At 56.7% G+C, this 12,770-nt stretch overlaps 1 protein-coding gene across 1 annotated transcript; it reads right to left on the bottom strand.

The window, feature by feature from the left end:
• Skor1 (SKI family transcriptional corepressor 1) lies at positions 1–10,871 on the bottom strand. Its single transcript, XM_051155860.1, has 9 exons — positions 10,826–10,871; positions 6,280–8,476; positions 5,240–5,342; positions 4,154–4,264; positions 3,810–3,881; positions 1,844–1,918; positions 1,548–1,622; positions 969–1,034; positions 1–402 (listed from the first exon to the last, which is right to left on the bottom strand). Exons 2-9 carry the CDS (start codon positions 8,464–8,466, stop codon positions 308–310), a joined length of 2,784 nt encoding a protein of 927 aa, XP_051011817.1. The 5' UTR covers positions 8,467–8,476; positions 10,826–10,871; the 3' UTR covers positions 1–307.
• Between the last annotated feature and the right edge of the window lie 1,899 nt (positions 10,872–12,770).

A 12,770-nucleotide genomic window follows, 5' to 3' on the forward strand; every position in this document is an offset into this window, starting at 1 on the left:
TCCCCGGCCCTACTTGGCCCGGAGTGGGTGGTGGAGGCGTGAAATAAGTCCCTCCTCTCCCCTTTCTTTCCCCGGGTGGGTCCAGTTTACCCCTTGAGGTCTGATGCCCTGTAGTTCAAAGGAGGGGCGAGGCAGTATTTACAGTGGGAAACCGAGCCGGGCCCCAATGGGGACCCGCGGACGGGCGGCTGTATTTACAACGGTCGGGTCCTAATGGCTTGTTCCTCGCTCGGGGCCGCCACGGCAGCGAGTATTTACAGAAAGGAGCAGCATGGCTTGAGGGCGCGTGGGCGCGGCCAAGCCGGTGCTAGGGCAGCAGCGGAGGCTTGAAGGAGCAGTTGCCGGTGCAGTGCCGGGGTGTCAGCATCTTGCAGGAGAAGTGGTGCAGGGCGTCGTGAGCTTCTGGAGAGAGAGTCGCACCAACCACAATGGCTGCCTTGCCTGCGTAACTGGCCCTCGAGGTCCACAAGTTCCCCCTCTCGGACCCCATTCATCCCTTTGGGCACAGGAATTCTCAATGGAGCAGAAGGGAGGTAGGAGGGCCAGAGTGAAACCCTGGCCAATCAGAATTATTTCTTAGGTCCATTAGCCCCATTTGACAGAAGGGGAAACTGAGGCACAAAAAAGTCTAATTGTCTAAGGCCAGGGTTGGTACAGAAAGCAAATTTTCGGATGCCCAGAGCTCAAAGGGCTCTTTCTTCCTATAGCATTCTCTCTCTCTCGTCGAGCTCTCCTCTATCGTCTCTCTCTCTCCTCTCTCTCTCTCTCCCCCCCCCCCCCTTCATTTCATTCAGTTTCCAGCTCCCTTCTGATCCATGTGGGCCCAGGCTTCTTCCTTCCTCCTTTCTTACAAACCTCTCCATTCATCCATCCATCCATCCACGCACTCACCATCCAACAGTATTACCAGCCCGCAACACACACTCTCTCTCTCTCTCCCTCCCCCATCTTTGTTTCTGGGTTCACACCTTTTAATTTCTGCTGGATGGCATATCGGGCCTTCCTCTCCTGGTCCAGTTCGTTACACAGGGTATCTGGAAGACATGGAAGGGCTGTGAGGAAATCGACCATCCTCCAGCCAGATGGCCGAGGTCACAGCCCGGGCCACAGGCGGCTTCCTTACTGAAACAACTCCGGAAACTGAGGAGGGGACACCAACACTTCAGACTGCAAGCTGGGGCTGGGGGTGGGGTGGGGGAGGAAATGGCCTGGGATGGCGCTTAAAGGCAGACGGATCTAACCAAAATTAAAGCAAACTTAGGCATTACTTCTCAGGTAATTTTACGCCTCGATTTTTAATTTAGAAACCGTGGAAATTGCAGCGCTAAGAAGTTCAATCACTCCACGTAATGATGCCTGCAAGCCGTTTGCTGGGCTCGCTTGCCATTCTGAGGCTAATCAGACTATACAAAGGATATTAAATAAAAAAAAATAATTGTTAAATTACCTTCAATTTAAATCCAAATGACTGAGCCAACACTGCGGCTCCTGCCAGACAGAGGCAGTTACGCCGGGCCGTGCACGCGCTCACCTGACTCCCGTCTTACCTCTGACAATTTGCAGCTGTTGTACCATTTCTTCCCGATAAGCCAATTCCCTCTTCATTTGATCCTGAAAATTATCTGTGCAAATTGATTAAGTGAGAGCTGTTATGCACAGCCTCCTCTCCCAGCGCCACATCCCGCTCCCTCCCATCCTCATCCCTACCCACCCACATCCAGTCTACCACCTAGCTGGAAACACTGGAACCCGGAGTCTTCTCCCCCTGGGGCTGCTTGCTGCCTGCGCCTTGTTCCTGGGGCAGGTTTGGGAAGTTGGTGTAAGGTGGGGAGGAAGGAAGTACCTTTGAGACTCTGGAATTCCCGTTCCAGTTTCTTTCGAAGCTCCATTTGCTCCAGAAGCAATTTCTGCAGTTCTTCTGTGAAGGATTGGGAGAGAGGTAAAGGGGAGACTGAGGAAATACAAGGGACCCATTAGAACCAAGGCTCTGCCCTGACACCTGAGCCTTCCACACTCTGGTTTTTCTTTTTCATTTGAACCCCTAAGATTTTGATGGAAGATGGGAGCCCAGAGAGCAGGATATACAAATTCTCTTTCCTTTTTTTGGTTTTCTGAGTCAGGGTTTCTCTGTGTGGCCTTGGTTGTCCTGGAACTCTCTTTGTAGACCAGGCTGGCCTCGAACTCACAGAGATCTGCCTGCCTCTGCCTCCCACTGGGAGTAAAGGCTTGAATCATGCCCAGCCTAGAATATCCAAACTCAAGGGGGTCGAAACTACTCTGCAAATATGGGCCCCGGCTTCAGGGAATACTGGGGCCTGACATCTGCTTTAAGTTGCTCCCCAACCTCAAAGGATGACCCACAAACACCATTCCCCATTTCAAATGAAAAAAAAATTTCCTTTTGGTTTTTCGAGACAGAGTTTCTCTGTGTAGCCCTAGCTGACCTGAACTCGATTTGTAGACAAGCCTGTCCTTGAACTCACAAGATCCACCTGCCTTTGCCTCCCTGAACCCTGGGATTAAAGGTGTGTCCCACTACACCTCGACTTCAAAAGAGTCTTCTAGTCTCTAGAGGCAGTTCTAGGTGGCTTTGATCAAATCCAGGGACAGCCGTCCCAAAGAAAAGACAAAAAGATACACAGAAAGTTTGTCTACAATTTCAAGGGCTACTTAGATCCCCAAACACAATCATGTAAAACATCAGTGGTTTGGATGTGGGTTGTCGCGTAAAATCTGTAACTAGGAAGGGCAGAGCACTTCTTCCTCCACCCTCAGCCCCACTGCCCAATTTCTAAGACCTTCCATTGGCTGGTGTGAGGAAGGCACAGTTCAGTGCCCCTAGATAACTTTTCTTTAGAAGGGCGGTGGGGGGTGGGGTGGGGGGAACAAGCTGCCCCCAGCAGAGGCTGCTAGTATCTAGGTCCCTCCATGAAAAAGCTCCTTTTGCAAGCCAGAAATGTAAGGTGGAGATCCAGAGTGGGGTTCAAAACCACTGTCCTTAAGCCATTTGCCCCTAGCAGACGGAGCTGCAGCAGGTCAGACTTACTACCTTATTGCTGTTATTGCATGAACGGTTAGGAATTAATCCCAGAGAGAAAAGCAGTCTTTGGTGCATTCCTGAAACAAATGCCTGCCTTCAGTCTTTTTGTCTGTTTTGTTTTTCGAGACAGGGTTTCTCTGTGTAGCCCTGGCTGTCCTGGACTCACTTTGTAGACCAGGCTGGCCTTGAACTCCTCTGCCTCCTCACTGCTGGGATTAAAGGCCTGCACCACCCCCCACCCCCACCCCCGCTCTGCCTGTCATCTTATTCTTCAGAAAAAGTTCTGTTTTTCCTAGGGGTTGAGAGATCCAAACTGCCCATCAGTGACAAGTTCTCATAAACAAGGCCCATTCTTTCTCATTTGGCCCTTCGAGACAGACTCAGGTCTGGGGAACCCAAACTTCCAACACACTTACAGGATTTTGGTCCAGTTTCTCAAGTGCACCCCTGTGCCAGGTGTCCAGGGTTAATTCTTCCCTCCACTGGGTGAAGGGAAAACTGACAGCTCTTCCTCCAACTATGCCACGGGGCACACACCCACTACCAGAATACAGTCCCTCTCTCTAAGGACCCATCTACCTCATAGCCCCAGTTCCCATCTTTTTTAAAAAAAGATTTATTTATTTATTATGTATACAGATCTCATTATAGATGGTTGTGACTAATATGTGGTTGCTGGGAATTGAACTCATGACCTTTGGAAGAGCAGTCAGTACCCTTAACGTCTGAGCCATCTCTCCAGCCCCCCAGTTCCTATCTTTCACCTCACCTCTGGCCAGGTTTTCAATATCTTTCTCCAGCAGTTGAGTTCCTGTGACATCCAAACTGAGTCCGTCTTCACCTAGGATGCAAGGGCAGGTAAGAGGGGTTCTGTCCTGGAATATTCTGGGTGGATAAGGTGGTTCCCCTCCCTTTTCTTTTAGCACCTCCCTTACTCAGAAGACCCTCAATGCCAAGAAAGAAGAAACAAGTCCGGAAGCCCAGCCTGCACCTCCCTACATCAACTATCTGCTCAGTGGCATCATATGCTCGCTATTAAAACCTTCCTCCTAGCACATGGTGACCCAGATGAGCTGGGCCTCAGCTCGAGGCCGCTGAACTGCTGGGGCTCACCTCGATCTGTATTTGCAGGGCTTGGCTGGGAGACACTCCTTTGGTCTGAAAAGGATTTCCTAGTTTCCAAGTCGTCGGCGGTCGTCGAGTGATTGTCTTCCTTATCTGGCTCTAAAAAGGCAGAATGAGTTTCAAGGAGAGGCAAAGAAACCGTGACCCGGATACTACCGAGCGGCCTCGGTTGGGGCGCTCAAGCCCTAATTAAAAAACGTCATGGCCGCCTCTGGTTCCCGGCTGTGCGCCCAGGCGCGCGCCCTGAGGCTTTTGGCCCCGCACCCCTCCCCTACACAAGGTCTGTTCCATTCCCGGCTTCACGCCCCCGCCCCAGCCTCTGGCCCCCAGGAAAAGATCAAGACAAGCAGCTGAGCCCACCAGGGACGAACGACCTACATTGCGCGCGCGCAGATACTGGGGCACCGGCAGAGCGCGTGGCCTCCGGGTTTGTCCACAAGACTCTAGCGGAGATCGCAACCCAAGTGGCGACTTTCCGGGTGTTGGTGATGGTGTAGGGGGGACACTGTCCTGCACCCGGCTGCACAGACCTGCTTGGATTTATGTTGCCCACACTTCCCCCCTCCCCCCGCACTTCCTCCCCTAACAAGCGGGTCCCAAATGCAAATGCCGGACTGCTCCTGGATTGGTGCGAGCGGCGACGCCGAGCTTCTGAGGTACTCTAGCGTGCAACCACTACCTCTCATCCAGCGACCCTATCAGGCCTGGCCACTACGCAGCCCAAGGCTAAGCACGTTTCTGGGTAAATGAAAGGACTTGAAGGAGATGCCAGGCAGGCGTAGTGTTTTTGGTTTTTGTTTTGTTTTGTTTTTTTAAAGCTTTAAATCTCCGATGAGGGAGGTGTACTGGAGTTTGTGCGCACGTGGAAGTGAGGAGGATGGGTTGTGATTGTTTTTAAGTAACCAAACCCTGAGCATTGGTTCACACTTAGTTTCCATTTTCTTCTATTGTTTTCCTTTTCCCCCTCTCTCTTTCTCTCCTTTTCTCTCCATCCATTCACCCATCCCTTTCTTAGCCCTGGGTTCTGTTCGTGCTCCCTGCATTAAAAGGGCCAGAGGCCTCAGGAGGCATTACCGTGGGCCTCTGGGGTGCAGAGGTACGAGGCCGCGGGCCCCAGTGCCGCCGTCGCCACTGCAGCTGCACTCTTCACGTGTTCCTCCCTCTCAGGCGCGTACACCTGCGGCGGCCGAAAATGACAGGCGATTAGGGGGAACAGCCTTGCCAGGCGGCCAACAGGAAGGCGGAGGGGGTGGCAGAGGTTGGGGGCCCTGGAGACCTGAGCACAGCAGTGACATAACCGTAGTTGATTTGGGATAATCTTTGGTAACCCCTCCGCCCCGCCCCCCCCCACGTTCTGCGCTCGCCTCCTTTCAGCTACTTTTCCTCCCCATGTCGCTCCCTGCACAAAGGAGGAATGCCTTTCTCACACAGTCCGTGAGTTCTGTTTTAATAGACCTAGTTTAAATGTACAGGTGTGCTCTCATCCTGCTTTCAAAACAGACAAGCCTCCTGGTGTCGGCACAGCTCGCCCTTCAGCCACTTGCCTGACAACCGGAAAGCCCGAAAGCTTAAGCTTTCCAGCCAAGAGCTGTGGAGTTCCTTAGGCTAGAGGTGGGAAGACTCAGAAAACTGCGAGTTAGAATGATGAAAGGTCTAGAGATTCTTCTTGGCAAGAGACTGCTCTCTTCTCTCCTTACTCTGGTGTTTCTCGGGGTGTCATCCTCATGCTTGTAGGCACACTTTGGGCCTGGCCTCCAGGGTGCCTTTCTCTGGTTTTGAGTCCCATTCTTTCTACCTCTTTCTGCCTACAGACCTTTTGTCTTATCTTTCTGGACATCTGGGGGGGGTGGGTCTCTGCCAGTGTCCCCCAGCCCATCAACCAAAACAAAGCGCATTCGCTGTTTCTCAGACCTGTGCCCCGGATTTTCCGAATCCCTCAGCCCTAGCTCCCAGCGCAGTTTCACAGCGCTCCCTAAGCTGGGGCTGCGAAGAGCAGCTGGGACTTTCTGCTCCTATTCCTGAGCAGAACAAAATCCCAGATTCAGCACCTGACCCGAGGCTGGCAAAATGGAATAAGGGAGAAGGTGCCGCGGGTGGGGTGCGCCCGGGCTCACCTTTGCCGCTGCGGGGCCTCCCAGGGGCCCGCAAGGCTCTCGCAGCTCATAGGCGCCGCTTGGTGGGCTCCTCTCAGTTCTCCGCACCACATCGTCCGCCACCAAGTCCCCGAATGCGGATCTGCCTGCGGGAGGTGGCCCGAGGCGGCGGCGAGGGCGAGGGCTATCACCATCAGCCGAGTCTGTAGGGCCGTCTGCGCCTGAGGATGTGACAGATGGGGGCCCAGCAGGCTGGTCGCCGTCTGGACCACCTCCCGTGCTGGTTACGCTGGGCTCAGTGTCATCCTGGGCTCCCTCCTCGTCGGGGAAGCGGTTGGACTCTACGTCCACCTCCGGTTCGTCCGCGGTGTCCACGTCGGGAGAGGCAGAATGGTAGCTGGAGCTGCCCTCACTTAAAAAGTCCGGGCTCACGTACCCTCCTCCGGTCCCTGTGCCCGGCACTGGCCCGCGAGCAGGCCCCGAGCCATACGCCTCTCGCGCGCTGCCGTAGAGTTTAGCGATGCTTTCCGCGTCTTTCACTACGGGTCGGAAAGCTGACACGTAGGAGCTTTTGCGGGCAGGTGGCGGTGGCGGAGGGGGCAGAGGAGCCAGGGACGGTGGCAGCGTCTCATCCGCTCCATCCTCATCCAGGGGCCCGCGGGATAGAGCGCTGGGGCAACGCTCCTCCGGACCCAGGCTGCCCTCCTTAGATGGCTCAGCACCGTCTAAAGACTCTGGGCCGCCACCAGCCGCTGCTGCCGCCGCCGCCGCCGCGGCAGCTACCGCGGCCGCTACGGCCTTGGCTTGGCTTTGCGCGGCCGGGTAAGGTGGCACCGGGAGGCTCCCGGCAGCTGGCCAGAACATGGGAAAGGTCGGGTACACAGTGGCGGCGGCAGCTGCTGCAGCTACCGCCGCTGCGTCCTTGGCTGCGCCGGAAGGTTGATGTCCCCAGAACATAGTTCCACCGCCGGGGCCCGGCCCTGCTCCCGGGGGCAAGTGGCCAGTCCCCGGGCCACCAGCACCGGAGGCGGTGCTTGCGCCCCCACCGCTCCCATTGCCAGGGCCGCCCTTGGGTTCTCCGGCGACCAACACTGAGTCGTCCTTTTTGGGACATAGGCCGAAGGCTGTGGGGAAACCGTAAGGATGTGGGAAAAGAGGCGGGGGCAGCTTCTGCAAGAGGCCGAAGCCTTTGCTGGGCACTGGAATCACCGGGTAGCTGCGAACTCCCGCGCTGCCCCCAGGCCCTCCAGGTCCCGTAGGGCCACTGGCTGCTGCCGCCAGGCCCAGTGCGCGCTGCGGATGCGGTGGAGGTGGTCCGGGAGGCCCAGCCTCGTCTTCACCACAGCGCAGACTTTTGTGAGGTGGTGGGCCCGGGGCCATCTCTGCACCGCACCCTGGACCTCCACCGCCACCACCACCAGCGCCGCCCTTCCCTGATCCACCAGACCCACTATTAGCGCCACCTCCACCGCCTCCTTGCAGGGAGAAAGTCCGCTTGCGCGTACCGCCATTAAACATAGCCTTGACGTCCTCCCAAGCGTGGCTCAGTTCGTCGGTGGCCGACTTGTCACTGAGTTTGAGGTGCCGACGCCATGAGTTGAAGTTGGCAGCGTCGGGCTGAGTGTACTTGGCGTCGGGTGTGCGGTGCGAATGGAAGATGAACTTGTTGGGTGAGAAATACATGCTGCAGTAACCGCACTTGATGCACTTGGCTCGAGAGCTGTTGTAACGGGCAGGAATGAAGCTGCCCCGAGAACCCCACGCGCACTCGTGCACCACGTCAAAGGCGAAGTTCTCGGGCAGTTTGGGTGGCTTGTGCTCGCCCAGGAACGACTTGCACAGGCGTTCGGCCTCTCGTTTCGTGATCATACCGCAGCGACGAGAGGAGATGGGCATGGCCCCGGCCCGACGCAGGATCTCCAGCTGCACCGGCGTACACTGCACGCACGTGATGCCCAGGGCCACGCGGCGATTGTGGATCTCATTGTAGCTGTAGTTTTTGAGCAGGGTGTTGGAGATCTGGGCTAAGCACAGGCGCTCCTGCCCATCAATGACCAGCGACACGATAGGTACCCCGTACAGCGACGTCTCGCCCACCTGGTTGGGTTTAAGGGCGCTGGATCCGGAGTAGGGCTGCAACTCTTGCTTGGAGTTGGGAGAGGAGCTGCCCTCGCGCCCCGGCCCCAGCTGAGTGGTGAGAGCCTCCATACTGCCGCTCCTGCGAAATAGAGAGAGCAGAGAGCAGATGAGCCATTTTTAGCCCTGCTACTTCGGTTCAGGCCCGCCCAGCGGGGCGCAACGTGTAGGGTGCGAGGGGATTATTTGGCAGTGGGAAGTCCAAGCTCATTCGTCCCCTGGACTAGCCCCTTTTGTTATTCAGCCCCGCGTCTGCGCTGAAACAAAAAACACCCGGGGGCAAAGGGAGGAGAAGGGAAAAAAACCGAAACCTCAGGAAAGCCCCGGCTGTCAAGAAGCCAATCCTGTTTTCATATTGGGAAGGAAGTGGGACCCAGAGACGGAGAGTGACTTGCCCAAGGCCACACAGCAATGCCATAGCCAAATCCAGGCTTTCCAGCCGGCACGCTGGGGGTCGCGTGCGTTCAGCTACCTCCAGCCCGCCCTGCCCGCCAGGGTCCTGAAGCCAGGACTACGGGGACCAGCCACCCCTTTGCTCAGTCGCGTATTCACGCATGCGGGCGGGGGCAGTGAGGGGAGAGGTGGGGAAGCGAAGGAGGGGCACTCACTGCCCATCACTAAACTGCGGGATGTAGGGGTGGGAGCAGGGAGAAGTGGGGAGGGATGGAGGTTGAAGGGGGGAGGTAAAAGGAGGAGGCCACCGCTATTCTCGGTGATGAACCCTACCCTTTCCAAAGCTTATCTTGCACCGCGACCTCGGGTGGCCCCCACTGCACCTAGCTTCGTGACGACCTGCTTCCAGGGACAGCAGCACCGGTTTGCACAAACCTGTACTTCTCTTCTGACGCCTTGCGCCCGGTGTTCCTTGAGCAGAAAGTCTCCAGCTGGGTTTACAAAAAAAAAAAAAAAAAAAAAAAAAAAAAAAAAAAACACACCCCGCTTTCTTGCCAGTCATCAGTCGGGCCGGGATCACACAGTTTCTAAGCACATTTGCTGCATTTTTAGGTGCATTCCAGACTCAAGCTGGCTTCTGTCTGGGTCAGCGCTTGGGACAGAGAGGTTCACACAGCCGGTCCTCCGGAGTCACTTCTTTGCTTTGAAAACACATTCCCTGAGCTTTCCTCTTTCACACATGCGTTTCTTACTTAGGCCAAACACAGGCTCCCCAGGTTCTGGACTGCCCCTTTTGTGGCGCTGTCTCCTGTTTGAGTACCCTTCATGCCCCGATTATGCCAGATCATAGGGATTACAAAGACTCTTGGCCACTCTTGGAAGCCACTAAAACTCCAGGCATAAAAAGTTGCTGCTGGTCTCTTTCTTTGATCTCTGATGAAAGCAGAGAGGAGGCTGTGTGTCCACAGACTAGCCTGGTGGAGGACCCAGGAATTGATGTTTAGGGTCTTCTAGGTCACCCAGTCACCCCACGTGTCTTCAGACACTCAGAGCTCCAAACCCAGTGCATGGCCGCAGGTGTTCTTGCAACCCAGTCCAACCCCTAGAGCTCCCTTCCCCGAACTTGACAGAAAAGCAAATCCCAAATCCGTAGCAGACGGGCAGCTTCAACCTAACAGGGGGTCCGAATTCCAAAGCCCTCAGCGAAGAACCCAGAATCTTTGATCTGTAGGTCTCTTTCCTTCCCTCCGCGTTTGCTTAGATGCTCCTCATTTGTCAGTCTTATCTGTCCCTGAGCTGTCTGTCGCTGCCAGCTCACTCCTCTTTCTCCCATCTATCTTGTATCTTGTTCAAGTATCAAGCTATTTATCCGTTATCGGCTTCACCTCTCCCAGTCAGACTGAAAAGCAAGTTGATCCTCCCTTCACTCTCACTAAGTCCCCGGTAACATTTTAGGAGGCAAACACACCATTGTCCTAACTCCCTGGATGAGCGATCAACAAGGCAAGGCAGGCATCCCAGGGACCGATCTCAGACAGGCTGCGGAGGTGGCTTGGTTGGGTGGGGGAGTGGGGGGTGAGGCTCTGGGAAATGACGATGGTTTCTTGGTTTTCTGGGCAAATGTACCCGGCCCGCTTACAGTGAAGAGGATATTCTGAACTGGGGGCGTCTACCTGAAGCTGGGGGGATTTCCCAGAGGGCTGTTGGCCTTGGAGCCTTGAGAAGTGGGGGGACCTAAGAACGAAATAATATTTCGAGGGCCAAAGAAGAAAGCACTCGCGAAGGGCCGCACTCAGCGACAAGGAGCAGCGGTCACGGCGGCACGGGGACACCCCCCAGTCCCCGGCCAGCTCTTAGGGCTTGAGGGGCGAGCCTAGTGAGGGTAAGGAGGTGGAAGGCGGGCAGCGGTGGTAGCAAGGCTGTGGAGTCGTTTGGTAGAATAGAAAACAACAGCCTCACAGTCTAAAGGAGAAGTCAACGAAAGAAGCGCTGCGGCGGCCGGCGCTGGGGCTGCGTGCTCGCGATCGCGGGTACTCACCGTGAGGCGGCTGGAGCCGGGCAAGCGGCGAGCGGAGGTGCGCGGCGGGCGGGAGTCGGGGATCCGCCGGGCTCTCCGGGTGACGGCGCGGCCCCTCCCCGCGCGCGCGCACAGCCGCGCAACCCCGTTCCCCGCGCTGCCACCCGCGGCCCCTCCCGCTCTCAACAAGCGCGGGGCGCCAGGGTCCCCGGTGCGGAGCTGGGTGCCGGGAGCCGATGCCCCCGAGGCCGGGGACTGGCCCGAAGAAGAGGTCGAACCCTAGAGCTCATGGCGCGGCGGCGGGCACGGCCGCGGTCACAGGCTGGAGTGGCGAGGCCGGCGCTGGGCGGGAGCGCCTGACAGCTGGGAGCCGGGGCGCCACACCCACCACCCCTCGTAGTCACTCGGGCCCTCCCGGGTTGCGCCCGCCCGCGGGCCACGAGCTGCTCCCGCAGCCTCTCCTCAGCCCCTGGGCCTGTCAGCCCCAGGTAAGAGGCCGCCCACCTGCGGCCCTCGGTTAGCACCTGCGGCCCCGCGCGAGGCAAAGAAGCCAAGTGGGAAGAAGGTCCCGGGGACTAGAAAGTTTGCTCCTCCCCGCCCCACCCCCACCCCCCCGCCCCGAGAACTCAAGCGTTTCGGGTCCAAAGCTCGCCATTGCCACCAAGGGCCCCGGAGCGGGTCAGGCCGGGGAGGGTGATGGAGTTGAGGGTTACTCAAGAAAGGGGAGAAGGGACGGTCACATCGCGCTCCCATGCCGGTACGGTGCAACTAAGTTGCTCTGGAGACCTGGGCGGGCGGTCAAGATAGGGATTGGGTACTGAGCACTGGGGAGCACAGGCCGGAAGGGGCAGGTGGAGCTTGTGCCGCTCCTGACTGTGGGAGCAGGTTGGAATGCGCTAATGGGAAAGTCACCCTCCTGTTTTCTACTGCGAGCAAGGACGGGACTGGAGAACTGGGTGTGTGACCCAAGCCCAGTATCTCTTAACTTCTTTAGCAGATCTAAGTCAAGAGCCAAGTCATAATTGGAGGAGGAGTGGGGTCAACTACTTGGTTGCTGTTTTCTAGAGGTGAGGGGGTCCGTTTTTTTTTTTTTTTTAAGACACCACGGACACAACCCCTTGGTACTTTCTCTAAACCTCATTTCTCCTCTCTCTGTTCTCTCTCTCTCTGTTCTCTCTCTCTCTCTGTTCTCCCCCCTCTCTCATATTTCCTCCCATCGGGTCTCTTTTACTAGTAGCACACCCCTCGTTTGTTTTCGGGCGCCCCCTTGGCCATTTCCACCTCCTCTTCCTGCCCCCGTGGCATTAAGTGTCCTTAATGGACACGTTAATTAAACTGTAATTAATCATACTGTCCAACCCAAGTTTGAACAATTACCCTAATCAAACAGAAGTTAATAATGGCAGGGATGGCCCGGGGCGTGGTGGGCGGCCCGGGCAGGGGGCGCAGCGGCCACAACAGCTACTGGTGAAGGCTGCAGCGGCGAGTGCAGCCTGTCCTTGGAACCTGAGCGGCTCCATAAATCTTCCGCGGGTAGCGGCTCGGGGTCGCCCCTGCCCCCGCCCTCTTGTTTTCCTTCTGGCTCTGGGTTATGGGCCCTCTTCTCTCTCGTTCTCCTCCGCTTCTCACTGGCTCCTTTGCTGCTCTCCCCCGCCCCCCCCCCCCCCCACCCCACCTCACCCCGCCTCGAGGAGACCCTATGAAAATATCCTGGAGTACTATTAGATGGCTCAGGCCTTTCCCTGGGAGAAACGAGGTACCAGGCATGGGGTTGTTTCCCATCCTGCTCCCTGACGCCCTAGAAACCACTCCCAAGCAAGTTTGAAGGCTCCCTTTCTTCTAGATGGGGGTGGGTTCTTGCTTTCCCCAACCCCAGTCTCTGTTTCTGTCTCTGAGTCTCCGTCTCTCAGTCGCTGTCTCTGTTTCTGTCTCTCTCTCTTCCTCTTGTTCTCCCCCCTCCCCCGCC

Source organism: Acomys russatus, chromosome 14 (assembly GCF_903995435.1).
Source record: "Acomys russatus chromosome 14, mAcoRus1.1, whole genome shotgun sequence".
In the NCBI taxonomy this organism is placed as follows: Eukaryota; Metazoa; Chordata; class Mammalia; order Rodentia; family Muridae; genus Acomys; species Acomys russatus.